The sequence below is a fragment of the Vicia villosa genome, unplaced genomic scaffold (assembly GCF_029867415.1).
Source record: "Vicia villosa cultivar HV-30 ecotype Madison, WI unplaced genomic scaffold, Vvil1.0 ctg.004314F_1_1, whole genome shotgun sequence".
NCBI lineage: Eukaryota > Viridiplantae > Streptophyta > Magnoliopsida > Fabales > Fabaceae > Vicia > Vicia villosa.
Window position 1 is genome coordinate 160747 of NW_026706409.1, and position 20576 is coordinate 181322.

Consider the following 20576-nt stretch of genomic DNA (forward strand, 5'->3'; position numbering starts at 1 on the left):
TACACAACAACTTTTATATTGATGGTTGTGCCTAGAATCTTTCTTTGTGTCTTAACATATCAGATGGTGCTTGTAATACAGTGGGAGAACTGAAAGGCATAAAAGAACAGGAAAGACCTTCTTTGAAAAGAGATTGAGTCCGGGGGGTAGGTTACACAAAGGGAAGGTTTAAAGCACCCTTTATATCCATGGTTATTCATGGGCTCTTAATTGCTTAGCTCACTTGTTTTCAAAAGAGTTTGAAGTGTAGTGTGTGAATAGAAAAACTTTGTTTAAGGACTTTAGCTTGTAAATAAGCGTAGCCTTGTTTGAAAGTATTTGAAAATTAGTGGGAAAAAGATAGTTTGGAATTTTGAAAGGAGCAAGCATTTAAGAGCACCTACCCTAAGTTAGAAAAAATGTTCTTTTAGCTTTTCAGATTGAAAGGGCTATCCATACCATAAGAGGGTAGGAAGTCCTTTCATTGGATATTGAAGGGTCATCGAGATATCGTTCGCCATAAAATTGTCCCTACCATGTAGAGGTAGGTAGTCTTTAGGGAAGGATAGAATAGTCATTAATCTTTTTAGGCATCATGCGAGGATACCTTAGCAATTGGGACAATCATCATGTTTTACCGAGACAACTTCGAGGGACTAGATCTCATATGATGATTTCAATGATTAAGGCAACCTTTGCTTTAGATATCCTCGGAATCGAGGGACTTGACTATTTTTCACAAATAAAGGCAACAGGCAACAAGAAGGGTTACCCTAAAGGTGTGTGGGTGCACAATCAAGTGATTAATATTCAGATAATTTTATCTTGTAATATAGGCAAACTAAATTTATTAGCAAGCTCGTCACTCCCTAGATTACTAACCACGCAGTTATATAACAGTTATATTGTATGGAAATTAAAATGCGGAAAGTAAAATCCTACGCTATTACAATAAACACCTGTGGGCAGAAAAATAAAGGCGGAAAAGAAAACCTAAACTATTACAAAACCCTGAGGGTAACAGAAAATAAAGGCAGAAAGGTAGAAAACTTTTTACAAGGCTTTGGGGCAGATACAATAATAAACAGATCAAAAATTAAATGGTAAATTTGCAGCATAGGAATAATTTAGGCAGAGCAAAAAAGCAAACCCCAAACGGGGATAAGTTAATCATGGTTAATAGAATGAAGCAGCAAGGCAAAACAAAAATTAAAGGTTAAAAAACCTAAAATTATAACTATAGTTAAAAATAATAATAAACCTAAAAATAAAATCAAGGTTAAAATTAAAAATTTAAAAATTAAACTCAACGTTAAAATTATAAATTTAAAGATAAAATTTGTGTTTTTATTATTAAGGAAAAAGGTTTTGTTTTAATTTAAAAACAAAAAAAAAGTAATTGGTTGGTTTTCTTTAAAAAAAGAAAAAAAAAGTAAAAACTAGTTATGCAAATAAATATAAAAAAAATAACTAGAAAACCTGGGTGCTAATTTGGTGTGGTGAAAGTCCTGAGGGTTCATGGTGAGCTGCAGGTTCTATGTGTTTGATCGTGCGCAGGTGGAGATCTCATGGTGGTGAGAAAAGGTGCATCAAGGAAAGTCACGGGCTGAGTACACTAAATCATTGAACCAGTAATATCATTGAAATGTTAAAATATAAAGTGTCAAGGGTAGGGTTCGAACCCAGGCCCTTGCACTCAACCATAAAGCGCTTTAGCCAATTGTGCTACCTGTCTCAATTGACAAACAAACAAACCCATGAAATTAAATATAGAACAAGTCAATTAAATGGGAAATAAAAAAACAAGTCAAAGTGGGGCCCGGTGCTATTGGAATGACGAATCAGAGGAGAGAGGGGAGTCCGATCTTTTACTGGCCAATGGTAAAGTGCAAAAATGCCACACGTGCACGTTGACTGGTCGGACGTTTGACTGGATCCAGACAGCCACCACGCGCGGTGGCTGCAACCTTCTTCTCCGGCCACTAGTATTCTCACCTGCGCGAAAAGCTTTCTTTCGACCATGAGACTTAGGTTACCCCCCCCCCCTATTTTGGGGGCTGCGAACTCAATCATGGCCTTAGTTTTCTCTGAAAACGCATGTAAATGGCAGTACGAAGCTTGAGTATGATTATGCCCTAACCATGGCAACTGGACATCTACACGTCAAAACTTCTTAACATGGATCCAAACATGCTTTAAACATCGTCATGATCATAAATATGTACTCAAAACACGTTAATAATGAAGGAATTAATATAATCGAAGCTTGATAAATTTTAAACAAATCGTGCTCTGAATGATGGTGAATTACGATGCTGCGAGGCCTAAGGATGATTGGAGAGTAATCAGGAGAGTCCCAGGATTCCTTATCGATCGTCAGAAGCTCTTGAATTAGCCTGCAGTTGTGAAATCGGTTTCTCTTTTCTTGGAACTTTTGAAGTTGTTTGTCGTGTGTTCTGGGGCAGCAACCCTTGTCCTTTGCCTTCTGAATGTCCAATCACCCATAGCACGAAATTTCCATAATATTTGATATTTGGATCTCTTGATATGGCCATAAAATAAATCTCATGACTAATTTAATTATTTCATATTTTATTTGATTTATTAATATTTAAATGAATAAAATTCACATAAATAAAAATAAATGCCATAAAAATGAAATAATTGGCTTAATAGTGTTTATTTATCCCATGGACACATTTAGAATCAAGAAACCTTGGCCCATTAGTCAAAAGTTGAAATTTTTGCCAATTAAGATTTCTAGCTTTTCTCAATTTTCCCCCAACTTCTGTCAAACATAACTCCTCCAATATTGGTCATATGAAGATGTTATAGGACTTTTTGGAAAGCCCAAGATGTCATCTACAATACATTTTGGAACACTTTTTGCATTTGAGTATTTTGTCTTGAAGATATGGCTCCTGACAAAAAACAGCTTTTTGCGAGCTTCTAGAAGGACCTGTAATTTTTTGGCTCATATCTCTCAAATGAAGTATTTTTAGCCTTGACATGTGAGAGACAAAGTTGTAGAGAATTCAATTTCCTTCAAAATGAGATTTGGATGGGAAATTTCTGATGTTCCATGTGAAAGTTATGGCTGGTCAAAGTTTAGTTGACTTTAGGTTAAAAAAACCCTAATTTAGAAACTTTAGGTTTTGTTGATTTCTGAACTTTCCTTGATGAATCATGATCAACCCTTGATAAAATGATGAATGATACTTCAAAATAAGGATGTTTACAAAAAAATCAGGAGTTTTGACTGTACTTTGACTACAGTTGACTTTTAGGTCAAACTAGTCGACTGTTGACTTTCTGAGCAATTGACTAAGCAATCCTTGGAGTTGAAGCCTGAATTTTGTAATAGAGATCATTGGAAACATCATTAGCCTTATGAAATCCCTTGGAGACCTTGATTCATTCATTTTCTTCAGAGAATTCAAAACCCTAGTTCAGGAGGTCATTGTCTAGGAGAGTGTGCCCTTGAGTTTTGAATTTTGGTATGAGTTTTGAAAGGTGAAATGAGATGGGAAAATTTTGGGGTATGACAGTGTTGATTAAAGAAAAAATACTAATCTTTGGGAACTGAAGAAGAGGAAATGTCTGACCACATGTCAGGACATTTATGAGGACATGCCTCCCTTGAGTCAAACAAGGAAGCTACTCAGGAAATAAGGTCTAGCACCGTCAAATAGAGGTGTCAGTGATTGTGCTGGGAACTTTATTGGAGATAAGTCTCTTCAAATAATATCAGGCTCAAGCAGAGAAGGGAAATCTTGGAAAGGAATATTTTGGGAAGATAACATCAAAGCTTAGTCAGGGGGTCGTGTCCATGTCTATGCATGTGCTATCTTAGAAAATTGGTTCTTCCAGAAGAATTGGTCCACAGCCAGAAAAGGTAGTCAAAAGGCAATCTTTGAATGGGAATACTTTTTGGATAGACTACACACGTGGATGTTTTATCTGCTCAAGAGAAATAGTCCAACAGTATTAAAATAAATTCAAAGATTTTGGAGAGACCAATGCCAATGAAAGCATAACCAAAAGACATGACAGAAGCAACAATAGAGAGGAATGAAAGTTTATGAAAATTAGGGATTTGACTTAGTATAATCTGAAAGAGTCCAAAGATTGCCATAAATTGATAAGTGGCTGTACTGCAATCTGCTTCATGGCCATGTTTATGAAAACAATTTGATTTTTTTATGGCCCTGTCCATAAACAAGCCAATTTTATTATTAATATTATCCTAGTTTTCATAGATTTACAAATTAGCTAAATAATTAGTGAGACATTTTGAAGTTCTTACTCCATGCTAATGGATCCTGTGAGAGTGAAGCCAATGGTAATACCCACAAGATTTGTGTACTGAGCTAATGCACAAAGCTTATATTGAAATCCTCCTGTAGAAAAAAACAGGAAAAGTTACATGCAAATACAAACATCATCAATCAACTTCAAAAATAAAAGAACACCGGTATCTTTGAGAGTTTGCAACACATTATATCACATGATTCAATATTTGTGATGATTAAATCTTGATTAAATAGAATTTTATAAAATGTTTGTGACAATTCAACCGTAGTTAAATAGAGTCTCCAAAATCTTATGGACTCTGAATAATAGTTGATGTCACGGTGATTGTTTTAGAAATCATTCATCAATGTAATTATGAAAACTGTAAATATCTAATTCACTGCTCCCTTTATGATTTTGACGGAAAATATCGATTCTTGAGATATTTACACTAATGCCAGATATATAGCTGAAAAAAAATACCAAATTGTCATCTTTTGAAATAAAATAACTCAAATGTCACATTTCATGCATGTACTCGACCATCCATTAGTCGAACATGTGAAGTCCAAATAAATGAAATTTACGTTTGACCAATAATTAGACGAGCCAATGAAGTCAAAAAAAATTTTATTGTACACTCGACCAATGAATGGTCGAGCACGTGCATGGAATGTGACGTCTAGGTAATTTTATTTCAAAAGGTGGTAATTTAGTTTTTATTTTTCAGCTTTGTGACATTAGTGTAAAAAATCCTCTATTGTTAGACCTAAATTACCTCATGATTATAGATGGGATTTGTCAAGTTTGATTTTTATTTTATTCAACCCACATTTATAATGATTATAAAAATATGACTTTTGATTAAAGTTGACATAAAGTTCCCAAATATATGGATGAAAAGTGAAACAATAAAAACAAAAATTTGTAATTAAATAAAAGGATTGCTACCATCAACTAGCTATATTAAATTTCGATCGTTAGATCTAAATTTGTCTATGACATTAAAAAAATTAGTAACGATTCGTGTATCTGTTATATCAGTCCAAATTTAAAAAACTCTTTATAAAAAAAAATTCCCAAAAAAAAAAAACTCTTTACAACACATGATATGCCGCATATAAAATGTATAATTTCGTTAACGCCAAATCCTTAAAACTAAAAGAATTTAATTTTAAAATTGTCTAAAACATTTGTTATTGTTAATGAGTTTAATCAATTATCAATCATTAGATCTAGATTTATCTATGATCATGAATGAAATGAAACTCCGCATATTTTTTTAAATGTAAATGCGTTCAAAAACTACTTGCAGTTTCATATATACATGGCATAAAGATAATTATACGATTGATGTGCATCAAGAGCCGTCTTAAGTTTTTTTTATGTCGTGTGTAGATTAGTAATAAATTAATTATAAAAAAAAATAGAGGTTTTTATTTAATCATAATTTAAATGTGAGAATCCTAAAATATTAAAGATTGAATTTTGTGATTACCTAAAATATTTTTTACCATTACTTTGTAGGTAGGATTTCTGATTCCATAAACAGGATCAGGATACCTATAACAATCAGCCGTGAGAGAAGCAGTGAGGAGAGTAATGAATGAGAAAAGTATCAGAGAGACAACTCCTCCAATCCACCCCAATTGTGCAACAGCCCATGCCAATGACAAAACTCCAGATCCTATCACAGCACTCACTATGTGTGCACTCGCAGTTACCCATGTTCCTTCATAATCATACAGTTGTCACAGTTAAAATCTCAAAATAATACATCAAAATTTAAATAAAAATAAATAAAGTAAAGGATAGCAAAATAAATACAGACCAGTTCGTTTTATGACTCCATCGTCATCATATTTATGAGTATCGACAGAGAAGCTACTTGACACCATCATGGCTTTGACTCAGTAGTTCTCTGTCTCTTTCTCAGTTTCTTTGAAAATTGATTATGAAATTGAGACAGTACTATTGTTTTGATTTTAAGAGATATATAAAGTCGGAATTTTGTAAGATAGACTCAAATCTGCATGTATTTAATTTAATGCTCTTTATTCAATGTATACATTTGCTTCCTTAAATGCAACAAAATTTGTGCTATTTTAATTGGTAGCTAAGCAAGAATATATTGCACGGTATCGATTAAAATATGGAACATTTCACATATTCATATATGAAAAAAAGTGTTGAAAATATAATTTTTTTTTAAAGTACATGAAAATTAATTTTTTTTTATAATTTTAAATATAGTGACAACTTTTTTTTTGTATTTATAAAACTTATTTTATTGATTGCTACAAAATATAAAAGAAAATTGGAATTTTTGGAAGAAAAATAATGCAATTAAAAATTTAAAAGAAATTTCTCATATAAAAATTAACAAACGAAAAGTATAAGATTGGGATAAAATATGCTAATTTTATCATAAAGTTTATATAAAAATGATATTAAAAAATTTTGATAAAATTTATCAAAATTTTTAATCAAATATATTAAGAAATATTATTCCAAAATATTTTTAAAAAATTGAATCTCAAGATCACTTAAGAGACTCGTCATTAAAATATTCTATTTTAAATTTAAACAATATATGTTCTCTCTCTTATATTTTTGCAATTAAAATTATCAATGTTTAATTTTTTAAATATTTTTTTTATTATTTTGTGAAACATGACAAAACATTATATATAAACCTATTGTGAGACTTTATAGATAAAAATATTAACTAAAAAATGGGGGAACTAAGATTATTTAAATTTAAAATAGGAAGATTAATTTCATAAATTAAGTAAAATTATAGAATCAAAATTGTATTTTAACCTTAGATATATTGTATGGAAATAATTAAATTTTTATCTATCAATTTATATATATATATATATATATATATATATATATATATATATATATATATATATATATATATATATATATATATATATATATATATATATATATATATATATATATATGTGTGTGTGTGTGTGTGTATGTATATTAAAAAAAGAAAATTAGAGTAATTAAAATTTAAAAGAAACTAATCTTATAAAATTAAAAAAATATAAATTTAGGATAAAATATGCTCATTTTAAAATGAAATTAATATTAAAAAATTTAAATGTAATTGATATCAATTTTTAATCCAATATATTTTTAGAAAAAATGATTTTACATTATTTAAACAGAAATTGAATCCCCAGATCACTCTAGACTCACTAATTAGATCAATTTGTATGGAGATATGTCAATTTTTTAAATATCAGTTTTGAGTAATATGTTGTTCTAGAAGGAGCAAATAAAGAATATAGGTAATATAATTGAATATGTTGGAAAAAGTAAAATAAATGTAATTACATATTAAAAATAAATAAATCTTATAAAGTTAACATAAGAAATATATAAGTTTTGATCTTTGTTTTCAATCAAATATTTTTTTAATTAATTACAAAATATTTAAATAAGTTGAATCCCAAAATCATATGTGTGACTCATTAAATAAATCAATTTGTATGGAGATGAGTCTCTTTTTAACTATCACTTTTAATTTATATTGTATTCTAGAAGAAGCAAGTAAAAGAAATATATAGTTTGGTGGCTAAAAGTACAAATGTGTGGCGACTTCTAATAATTTAGGATTGTTAAAAACTTTAAGAGTGTGTTTGGATGAAGCATTTTAATGAGGTAATGTAATGTTTTGAGGGAATTCAAAATGATTTGCACAAAATTTATTGTTTGGATAAAAAATGGAGAATTGTTAAAATGATGGAAATTTATGGAGTATTTTATCTAAGTTAAATTTAATCATTTTGAAATGACACCAAAAACTAAAGAATTTGAAATTCCTTCGTACTCCACAAAATGTATTTGTTACTATTATTTCTTCAAATTTTACAAATTGGTCCTCATATTTTCCAAAATTACAAAATTGACCCTAAATTTTTTTTAAAAATTGCAAATTGGTCCTTAATAATTTTTAAAATTTACAATTTGGTCCTTCAAAGTTTTAAAAATTACAATTTGGTCCCTACTTTTCAATTTTTTTAATTTGGTCCAAAAAATTTATATCTTATAAAAAATGACCCTAAAAATTTAACAATGAATTACCTTAATATTTTATCCAAACAAAATAATTTAAAATGAATGGATTTCAATTGAATCATTTAAATTGCTTTGAATTTTGAATTCCTTTAAAATTTCCAATTACCTCATCCAAACACACTCTAAGGTTAATACGAGGCTGAGAGCTAGCATATCTATTGCAAGAGAAGCTATGTATATGTATGCTTGGTGAGTTCTCCTTTATGGAGTGGACAGTTCTCCTCCTAGTATTCAGGGTAGTGTGATCCATCTTTCTCATGACTTTTCTGTGTCGTTGCAGGAGAAAGACGTGTCACTCAATTCCTTGCAGACGAATTAAACTTGAGAAAATGATACATCTATTAAAAGGCTGATATATTTAAAAAAAAGTGTGATTGATATTGCCTCTTAAGACCCCTTTATCAAAATACCGATACACTAACCCTCAACCACGAGGCCTTGGAAAAAGACAAAGTGATTTAGTTCATTCTTCCTATCTAGGACTCCTAGAAGAATTGTAAGTGGAACAATCTTTAGTTGCACTATTAAAACAAAACACTAGCAGAATCCCATAAACGAGACACTAGTCAATTCCAATAGTCGAGAGGCTGCTAGTTCACGAGTCCCTCATGTGAGAGGCTAGTTGAGTCTCTTAGGAAATTCTTGTCACATAAGACTGTGAGTCTTATGTCAGTTGGAAGATTTCAAAAAAAAAAATTAGAGTTGAAAGTGTGTGAGGCATTTAATGTCATAAATGATTACTTAACCTTTGGATACCCAACTAAATTATATTTCAAGGGGGACAACTTCTCTACCCATCATAAAAAGTTGGGTAGAGTACATTCCACCAATCACATTGTAACATTTAATTTCATCTTATTTAATTTATTATTAAATAGTATACTTTTTGGTTGTTTTCAATGCATTTCACTCTAAGGGTAACTCTACCCAACTTTTTATGATGGGTAGATAAGAATTCACCTATTTCAAGAACGTGTCGAAACATGTCAAACCTTTCACATCTGATTGAAAATCTAAGGGACATTTATTGACCTCGTGCAGTCCCTTCCCTGAACATCCCGAGGATCCATCTTATTTCGATGTAAATTCGGTGACCATTCTCCATCTTCCTCGGCCTATGCTGCTACTATGGAACCTTCCAGGTAATCAAGATGATATAATTGTTTTGATGATGACAATTAGGGGTGGACACCGGTTCGGTTCGGTTCGGATTCGGGCCCAAAATCCAGAACCGAACCAACCCACGGGTGAGTTGTCTAGGCCCAATTTCCGACCGCTGGCCACTTCGGTTTATTCGGGTCCGGTTTATTTCGGTTCGGTTAGCTATATCGGTTTTATTCGGTTATTAATAAAATTGGGCCATACCATCTTTAAGCCCAAATTTAAAATTCTAACTATTTTTTTAAGTTTTTGTACAGATTTAGAATCACTGGGCAGTTCAAATTATGACCCAACTTTAATTCATTTTTTTTCTATACATTTAAGATTTTAAACTAATTTATTCAGTTTTTAATTAAAAAGAAATTGGACAATTACAATTTTTTCTTTTATTCAATTTTATCTACTTAAATTTGTCCAAATGTCCATATTTGTTTGTAACATTGATGATTCCTCTTCCTCCAGCTTAGGCAATTTATCTTTAATTCCTATCTTCAATTTCTTTTTTTCTACTTCTTCAATTTCTATGCTGATATTTAATGGATTTGAAGGAAACAAAACAATTTCCTTAAGTCTACATAACAGATCCTACAAAAAAAAGTCAGATATTAGAAAATTTCAGATAATCAAAAACAGTTTGATGAAACAAATTTCTTTAGCAATATAAATCTACTGCATTAAATATAGTATCATTATCATACCTCTTCAAAACTCAAAAAGGAGTTATAGCAGTAACATAATCTGCAAAACTCTACAAAACCATAAATTATTTCACAATTAAATATTCATACTATCCAACAAATAATCATGCATAACTATAACAATAAACTAAAATGAATTTTAAATTTAAGAGAGTTCCAAAGTAGTTCCAAATGAGTTAATCCAAATTTTATAGTTAGTTAATAATGAATATATGTCATCTATACAATTATTAGAATGGAACCTAGTGTTCTGAGGAATATGCTGAGAAATATGCAACTATTTAGCACCAATGGTAACTCAGATATACAAATACACATGGTTATTTTCATTGATGTCAAAACCAAAAAAAAATATACATGTTACTAACACTTACACATAAGAGAAAATAAAAACTCAGATCTGAAGGAAAAGACATAACAAAAACTTATAGATCTGGAAGCAAAAAATGTTTACTTGACACTACATATATATAATGCATACCTTATGGTTTTAAAGATATAAACTTGTTGATGCATCCAGTTTGTAGATCCAACTATTTGGACGTTTATAGATCCAACTCCTTTCTTTGCTTTTTTTAATAATCTCAGATCCAACTCCCTGCATTCTCATATGGATCCCTGCTTCTGTAAAAAAAATAAATCAAAATTAGTGAAAAACTCAACACAAAAAAAGAAACATAATTAACATTCATACAAGTTAGAAGCACATATTAGTGAAACAACATTCATAAAAGTTGGAAGTACATGTTAGTGAACAAATCAAACCCTTAGACAAAATATATCAATGAGACTGACAAACATTACAATAAACTAACTAGAAAACAATAGACTTTTCCACCATCAAGAAAGAAATCGAACCACTACTGCACTAATACAACCAAAACTCATACACAAATCTTAATCTAAACAAACACTAACCCTGAATCACAAAAGAGTAAAAATCAATAACACGATGAGATTAAATATCAGAGAAACAACAAGATGAAAAATCAGATGAGGTGAAGAAGAAGCATGGAGAGAAGGTGCAAAATAGGGATTCAGAATACACAAACAGTAGCGGCAAGATTTGAAGATGGAGGCTTAGGTTTAGGGTTAGAAGACAGAAGAATTTATATTACCTGGATTTGATATAATGGGCTGGTTGCAATTGGACATAAACTGGGTTTGGATAGAAGGCCCATAAGATTATCATTGAATTCGGTCGGATTCGGATTCCGACGGGCTCAAGAATACAAGCCGAATCCGACCTAAGCAAACCGCCCCAACCCTATTAAGCCACCCGACAACCCGAAGATCCGAACCGACCCTATCCAATACCTTGAAAAACACTCGGACCGGTCCGGGTTCGGTCGGATGGTGTTTTCATGTCCACCCCTAATGACAATTGTATAGAAAGATAACATCAACATGATGATAACTCTGAAGAAGAAAATAGACATGAAGCATAGTAAAGATGCAATAATTAAGAAAGTCAACCAATGCACTTAAGCGGTTAAGATGCAAGCTATGAGTTTGATATGGATTGATAAAGTTTCTGACATAGATAAAATCCATCAATATACTTAAGCAGTTAAAGATGCAAGCCATGAGTTTGACAAGGATTGATAAAATTTCAAGCATAGATAAAGCTTCAGACATCAACAAAATTTCAGGCAAAGGCAAACAAAAAAACTATATCAAAATCCTCAAGAGAATTCTCAAACCAAGTGTCAACACAAGAGAATCATACAACGCAAAAGAAGTCTTAAAGCAAGTGTCAAAACAAGAGAATCTATCAGACAAGGCTTAGAGGAGTTGATCTTCCAATTTAGTAAGTGAATGAAACTTTAGTAAATGCAAAAATTCATTCTTTGTAGAAGTAGATGACTATAAGCACACACACCCACTTAAAACTTTTTTATAATTTTTTTAAAAGAATAAACATTGAGAAGTATATACAGAAATTGCCTTTGTAAGGATCTGGCATGTTGAATAGTCTCAAAAGGCGACAAAGACTCATTTGTGAGGATGAAAAATTTTTAATAGCCTTAAAGGGTGGCAAAGACTTCTTCGTGAAGGTCCAACGTGTTAATTGCCTCAAAGAGCGGAAAGGACTCCTTTGTGAAGATCCATTATGGTTCATATCCTTAAGGCAATCTTGATAATGTTCCTTTTGCTCCTTAGAAAAATGTCATTACCCTTAGAAAAACGACCAAGAATATAATTTGTCTAATCAAAATAAACATCAAACAACCTAAATTGAAAGAAGCTCATCACCCTAGAAATCATCTTTTTACAGGGGATCTTCTTTGCAACTTTCATGTTACCCTCATGTAGAATGGTGAAGGCTTCCTTAATGGGAGCTTCCTTAAGTGGCTTTAGCTTCGCCTTTACGCCCACGGTGTTTACGTCTACTGTTCTGACCCTCTTCAACTTCAAGCCTTTTACATAGCAGTTTTTATAAATCTCCTAATTCCCTTAAATAACACTGAGTTCATCGTTGTGTGGGTGAATGCCAGCGGCATTACTCTCGAAAAAACTAATATTGGCCTCTAAAATTTTTTATTCATCTGCCTCGTAGTCAATGGGCTAACCACACACACACGGCTGGAATAATCCACGCAGAGGTTCCGTGAATTGTTCCGACCATATATATTAGACCTTTCAAATTTGAGATTATGTGGTGTAGCACTTCTTACACTTGCATAAGGTCGACCCTATATATATATATATATATATATATATATATATATATATATATATATATATATATATATATATATATATATATATATATATATATATAATTGATCACGATTTTTAGTTAATATGTTTAAAAAATATAACTACAAAATATTTAAATAAGTCGAATCCCAATATCGCACGAGAGACTCGCCAATTAAATCACAACGTGGAGATTGGTCAATTTTAATCTATCACTTTGACATTGTATTTTATTAGGTATACCTTTTTTTAGGTTCTCGTAATTCTTGGGGCTAATTTGTTCTCCTTTTTGTATCGATTTTCGTCTGGTTATATACATGAGCCTTTATTAAAAAAATATATATTATATACTATAAATGTATATGTGAGAAAAAGTAAAACTAATATAATTTTTAATTGAAAAGAAACTTATCTTATAAAAATTAACAAGCGAAAAATATAAGTTATGGATAAAATATACTCCTCTTATAAAATTAAAATAAAATTAAAATTTTTAATGTTAAAGATCTTAATTTTAATTAAATGTATTTTTTTAAAATTACAAAATATTTATGCATATTGAATTTCAAGACCACACCAGAGACTCACCAAAGAGATCAATTTGTGTACAGATAGATCATATTTTATCTGAGATTTTTATTTATATTTTTAATCTAGAAGAAGAAAATAAAAAAATATATATTAATATAATCTGATTTGTTGGAAAAAATAAATTTACTATTTTACAACTGAAAAAAAAAAACAGAACCTATAAAACAAAAGAAAAATGTAATTTTGGGATAAATATACCCCTTTTAAAACAAATATAAATAAAATGATATGTAATACTTTGATATAATTAATCATAATTTTAATCAACAATATTAAATACATTATTTCAAAATATTTCGATAAGCATGAATTCCAACATCACACGAGTGACACACCAATTATTAGATATATTTGTGTGGAGATAAATCAATATTTTATCTACTGATTTTGATTTATATTTTATATATTCTAGAAGAATCAAATAAAACATATATATATATATATATATATATATATATATATATATATATATATATATATATATATATATATATATATATATATATATATATATATATATATATATATATATATATATATATCAATTGATATGTTGGAAAAAATAAAATAATATTATTAACAAATTAAAAAGAATCTGATTTTAAAAAAATTAACAAAGAAAAATAATTATTTTGGGGTAAATATAATAAAAATGATATTTAAAAATTTGCTGTATTTAATTTTAATTTTTAATCAAATATATTTTTAAAAGAGAATCTTGAAAATTTAGATAAGTCGAATTCTTAGAACACACATCAGAAGAGACTAACCTATTAGAGAAGTTTAGAACACTTTGTGTGAAAATATGTCGGTTTTTAATATGTCAGTATTGAATTAGTAAGAACATGATTATCGATGTGTTTGATAAATATTTTCACGAAAACCAACATTACTATCTTAGAAATATATGGATATTTTACTCATGTTGTTGAGAATCAAGTATGAGGAAGAAGTCTCACATTGCTTAGAAAATGGAAGATTTAACACTTTATAAGTGAGAGAACCCACACATCTATCACCTTAAGGTTTTGGGTGAGTATGTGGTGTGTCTTTCACAAAGATGTGTCTCAAGTGTATAAATATTCTCTCGTGTTGACCCCTAAATTGCCTCCAACAGTGGTATTTAAAGAGTGTTAATGACGGTACAAGTGTGTGTGGAGATATGAGGTGTCCCGTTAAAGAGTGTTAATGGCGGTACAAATATATATGGAAGAAAGAGCTTACACTCGAGGAGAAACATTGTGTATAGACTCACACTTAAGAGGGAGTGTTGATAATCAAGTGTGAGGAAGAAGTCCCACATCTATAATATAAGAAAACAAATGTACCTAGTTAAGTTCATTTTGCCTTTTGTTCAAAAAATGCCACCTATTGAATTCAAGGTTAAATTGTGTCCAAATAATATTTTTTGTGACTAAATTATGACTTTGTTTCATCGCAACTTTATTATTTTCCTTTGTCCAATTAAATTTGCTCTGCTGTTAAAAAAAGTTACGATTTGTAACAAAGACAAAGCCAAAAGCTGCTTCCCAATAAACATAATTTGAAAAAGAAACTTTATGTCTGACAAAACTCTCTGCATACTCTTCCATCTCTCTTCTCAACTTTTGCATTCTCTCACCATTTTGTATTCTCTTCCTTTCTTCTCTCCTTCTCTTTCATTGTTCCCTTTTGCGCTACCAGTCTCCTACTCTAAGCATGCTCTTCCATCGAGGAGAAGCATTGTGTATAGACTCACACTTAAGAGGGAGTGTTGTGTTAGTTACCAATTTGTGTAAATATCTTAGGTAATTTTTGGTAACTTTCAAGTCTTTTTGTGGTTAATAGTAGTATTTTATTATCATTTGGTATATATTTATTCTTATATTTATATTATTGTTGAATAGTTCTTATCTTTGCAATCTATGTTGGATTTTGTAGTTTTTTTTAGATAATTGGAAGCTTAGACCATGGAAAAAGGATTTTGATGATGTTCCAAGACCAAAGCCAAAGGTTGCTGAAAAGTGGAAGCGCGCTAAGCGAGGTTGAGTCCGCTAAGCGCGGTTTTGAAGAAAAGAAGGAAGTTCTGGCAGAGAGTTCCGCGCTAAGCGAGGTCTGGAGCCCGCTTAGCGCGGTTGGGCGGTTTAAGCAATTTTTGATGGCGCGCTTAGCGGGCTACACCGCGCTAAGCGCGGCCTGCGAAACTTTGTTTATTTGAATAGGGGCCAAATCACTTGGAGATGTATGTAGAGATATTTTAGAGAGAACCAAGAGCATAATACACTGTAGCAAACATAGAGTTGAAGATTGGAAGCCTTGATCGTCGATTAATCGCCTTTGATGCTTGTTGATCTTCATCCTTTCCTTCTTGTGCAAGCTACCATTCTCATGGATAGCTAAACCCCTTTTGTATCAAGATAAGATGTAATCTTCCTAGCCTTTTGTATGTTTTTCTTGTGAATATATGTGTATGAACAAGTGATGATCAATATAGATGGTTTAGTTTGTTTATTAAAGCTTTTTCTTTGGTATAAATGTTTGAGACATCAATGTTTGTATCTAGACCTAACTCATCATCTTTCAAACTATAAGTTGCAGATATGGATTTAGAGTTTGATGTTTACTAAGTATCGGTTTTTAAAACGTTATTTGTATTGTTTAAACGGTGGAGAAATCGTCGGTTAAACAATACGGTAAATCTAGCTATATCGTTGCGGACACGGACGATATAGGTGTCGATACGTAATTATATTGATCGTTAGCAAGTTCATAAGCATATATTTATAAGGAAACATACAAACTTAGGTCGATGAAATCGAATCTTGATGCATTTTCTTTAACTTAGAACCTTCATTAATTTACTCTTTGCTACTAAAGTGATTGAATGACCTTTTGCAAATCTAAAACTAAAGTAACATTAACTCAAGACAAAATAGGCTATAGAACGGCGGTGATATCGCAATAATCCCTGTGGATACGATATAAACGAAAAGTACACCACAATACTAATTTCAACATGTTGGTAATCAAGTGTGAGGAAGAAGTCTCACATCTATAATCTAAGAAAACAAATGTATCTGGTTAAGTCCATTTTGCCATTTGTTCAAAAAATGCCACTTATTGAATTCAAGGTTAAATTGTGTCCAAATAATACTTTTTGTGACTAAATTATGACTTTGTTTCATCTCAACTTTATTATTTTCCTTTGTCCAATTAAATTTGCTCTGCTGTTAAAAAAAAGTTACTTTTTGTAACAAAGACAAAGCCAAAAGCTGCTTCCCAATAAACATAATTTTAAAAAGAAACTTTATGTCTGACAAAACTCTCTGCATACTCTTCCATCTCTCTTCTCGACTTTTGCATTCTCTCACCATTTTGTATTCTCTTCCTTTCTTCTCTCCTTCTCTTTCACTGTTCCCTTTTGTGCTACCAGTCTCCTACTCTATGCATGGTCTTCCATCTCTCTTCTCAACATTTTACTGCTTCTCAACGTTTTGTATTGGCTTCCTTTCTTCTCCCCTTCTCTTTCATCGTTCTCTTTTGTGCTACCAGATCTGCATATTCGAATAAGAAAATGGGCCTTGAAAATATGAAGATTCAGACAAGTTTAGCTTTGTTTTTGCAAATCTAAAGTTGAATAATAGTTTGTTGATTAAGTATTTTGTGTTTTTATTTTCAGACAGGTTTTGTTCTAGTTATGGAAGATATTGTTCATCTTCTTCATCCAACTCTAAAATATATGTTTGTCTTCTTGATAAAAATCACATCTTTTTATTATATATTTGTCAAATCTTGTCTTTAAAAGTTGTTAAGTGTACACTGCAAATGGCCTTTTCTAATTTAGTAAAAAAAAATGTAATCTTTTTGTTTCAGATCGATAGATATAACAAGGATGAAGTTGAAGGCATGGAGTCATAGAGTGAGACCTGTGTGAACCTCTGTGTAAATGATTCAGGTTTAAATATGTGTTTTCTATCATGTTTAAATATAATTTTATTATGTAATGTTTGCAAGTGTATTATAATATTCAATAATTTTTTTCAGGATGTAGCTATCATGCTTTTTTTTTCAAAGCAATGGTGTATAGATGAAGTAATATTGTTCTTCCAACATAAGGTATCATATTGTTCTTCCAAGTAATTCTTAATATTTTTTTATACTATAGATACCAATACAACTATAATGATCCAATAATATAATATAAAATTTTATAGAATAATATTAACCTTCCATTGATTGTGTTAAAATTAATTTTAATAAAATTTTTATTTAAAATCAATTATGTCTCAATAATGATGAAATATATTATCTTTATTGATTATTAATTATTGGATCCATTTGAAAAATAATTTAATTGAATTTAATATGATGATACTTTACCGTTTCGAAAATTAATAGATTTGATATGATGTATCTCTATCATAAAAAATAAAAATAAAAGTAGTATGAAGTAATTGTTTTTCTATCAATTTTCAAACCTAGAAATAAAAGTTAGAATCTCAATTTTTAGATTAAAAATAAATAAATGATTTATTTATTAAAGCTTTTAAATCTAAAAATTTAGCATAAAAAGACAAAGGATTTACTTATGTCCATTTTTTCAACTAATTCTTAATTCTAATAATATGAAAATAAATTATTTATATTTTCTGAAAATATACATTAATACTCAATTTGGTAATTATAATAATTTATCTAATAGTACTAACTTCAAATTTGTAAAAGGAATTATATTTAGAATCGATGGTTTCTATATTAAACTTTTCTAATTTTATAATATAGCTTTCTGAAGTTTGAAATTGAAAATCTTTGTTTTATATTGCAGGACATTTATATAATGCAGGCTTATAATATTTGTAATCATACCACTATTTTTTTACTCATGTCAATATCAGCTGCAAGATCTTCATCTCACAAATTAATTTGAATGTAAAATTTAAGTATCTTTGGAATTAGATTGGGACATAATAGTGAGAATGGATGTAACCAAGCAATGATGTTTTCTTTTTCTTTACATTTTCTTTTCTCTTTTCAACGTAGGTCTGCTATGATTTGACGTACACAGTGTAATCTATACCAATTTTTTTTCACATTCAATTAAGTTTTATCTTTCTAATCTATCATATATATTTTATTAATATATATATATATATATATATATATATATATATATATATATATATATATATATATCATGTTTTTTATTAAATATTTTGATGATTATATTTTGTTTTTCATTAAATGTTTTATTTTATATTAAAATATAGACTTAATGTTTATGAAAATATTGAAACTTGAAATATTTTATTACCAATTTTAGTATATGCTTTTCTTAAAAAAGTTCATATTTGAGATTTTAAATAGCTTTTTTATGACATGATAAAATGTTAAAATATTATTAAAATTATAATTTTAATATTTAACTGTTAATTTCTTTAAATTAGTAAATTTAACAAAAAAATAATAAATAGTTAATTTATTTTTTTAAGTCTATAATTGTTTATTTGATGTTCCTTTTTTTTAAAATACAATATATTAACTACAATGACTAATACTAACACACATTAAAATAAGATTAGTAATATTATTTTTTTTATTTTGGTATAAGAAGTTATTAAATTTTAATTTATGATAAACTGTTAGTATTATTTTGTATATTTTTTTAATATACATTAATGATTAAAAAATTATGTCTAACTGAAACACATTTTTCAGAAAACTTTATTACATTATAATCATAATATGTGCAATATTTTAAACTTTTATTAAATTTAAATTTGTTTATTTCCAATTACTTTTTAAAAAGATAATATATTATCTAAAATTAAAATATAATATCTTTATTTATTTCTACTGCTGTAATATTAGGGGTTTGCTATGGGGTTTGTCTCCAAAATAGGGTAAATAGAGGTGTGTCTGATCTTAGTTATAGTAACATGTTCTGGCAAAACATGGTTGCTATCACAATAAAGGAGAGAGCAAAATGGCTGATGAAGAAGGGATTTTTCTACTCTAAGTTACAGATAGTGGCAGTCTGGACCTTGTGTAGCAAGTTAGCTGGGAACATCTGTTCTAGAATATATGAGAAATTCCTAATCAAGTGTATTTGGTGTGGACGTAATTTTTGTATATAGTTTGTTCTTGTTAGATTCTTTCTGTGTTTGGAAACCTAGACTTACTTTTTGTTTCCTGGGGATTTTTTTTTGGAGAAACTTAGACTTAATCTTTGTTTCTTAAGGGTTTGCTTGTTATAGTCTTAAGTATTTTGAGTTTTTTGTTGCTTAGTTTTTTCTTCTTATTACTTTTTGTCAAGATAGACTAAAAAGAGGGAGAAAAAGAATGTCGTTTGTGTCTTGTATTGGATTAACACTTTGTAACACTGTTTGAGTGACGAATCATGTGAGTCCAGAGTCTTGAGTCTGTCTTTACAGTTGTTTTAACTTTCTGTCCAAGTTGTGATGTCTAAGGTTTGTGGAGGGTTGCTGCAGAAGTTTCCTATTAGCATATTTGTTATCCATGAAATCTGAAAAATGGATACTGAAGGTTGTCAAGTTGGTGCAAGATTGATATACCTACACAACAACTTTTATATTGATGGTTGTGCCTAGAATCTTTCTTTGTGTCTTAACATATCAGATGGTGCTTGTAATACAGTGGGAGAACTGAAAGGCATAAAAGAACAGGAAAGACCTTCTTTGAAAAGAGATTGAGTCCGGGGGGTAGGTTACACAAAGGGAAGGTTTAAAGCACCCTTTATATCCATGGTTATTCATGGGCTCTTAATTGCTTAGCTCACTTGTTTTCAAAAGAGTTTGAAGTGTAGTGTGTGAATAGAAAAACTTTGTTTAAGGACTTTAGCTTGTAAATAAGCGTAGCCTTGTTTGAAAGTATTTGAAAATTAGTGGGAAAAAGATAGTTTGGAATTTTGAAAGGAGCAAGCATTTAAGAGCACCTACCCTAAGTTAGAAAAAATGTTCTTTTAGCTTTTCAGATTGAAAGGGCTATCCATACCATAAGAGGGTAGGAAGTCCTTTCATTGGATATTGAAGGGTCATCGAGATATCGTTCGCC

General features: G+C 29.9%; 1 protein-coding gene and 1 long non-coding RNA gene across 2 annotated transcripts; both read right to left on the reverse strand.

Moving 5' to 3' along the window:
* Positions 1 to 3943: 3943 nt before the first annotated feature.
* LOC131641953 (amino acid permease 1-like) lies at positions 3944 to 6170 on the reverse strand. Its single transcript, XM_058912244.1, has 4 exons — positions 6104 to 6170; positions 5771 to 6004; positions 4286 to 4379; positions 3944 to 4187 (listed from the first exon to the last, which is right to left on the reverse strand). Exons 1-4 carry the CDS (start codon positions 6168 to 6170, stop codon positions 3944 to 3946), a joined length of 639 nt encoding a protein of 212 aa, XP_058768227.1.
* Positions 6171 to 9852: 3682 nt separating this feature from the next.
* Positions 9853 to 11295, reverse strand: LOC131641954 (uncharacterized). The gene is made up of 2 exons (XR_009295683.1): positions 10714 to 11295; positions 9853 to 10119 (listed from the first exon to the last, which is right to left on the reverse strand). It is a non-coding gene; the product is annotated as an uncharacterized LOC131641954 (long non-coding RNA).
* Positions 11296 to 20576: the final 9281 nt, after the last annotated feature.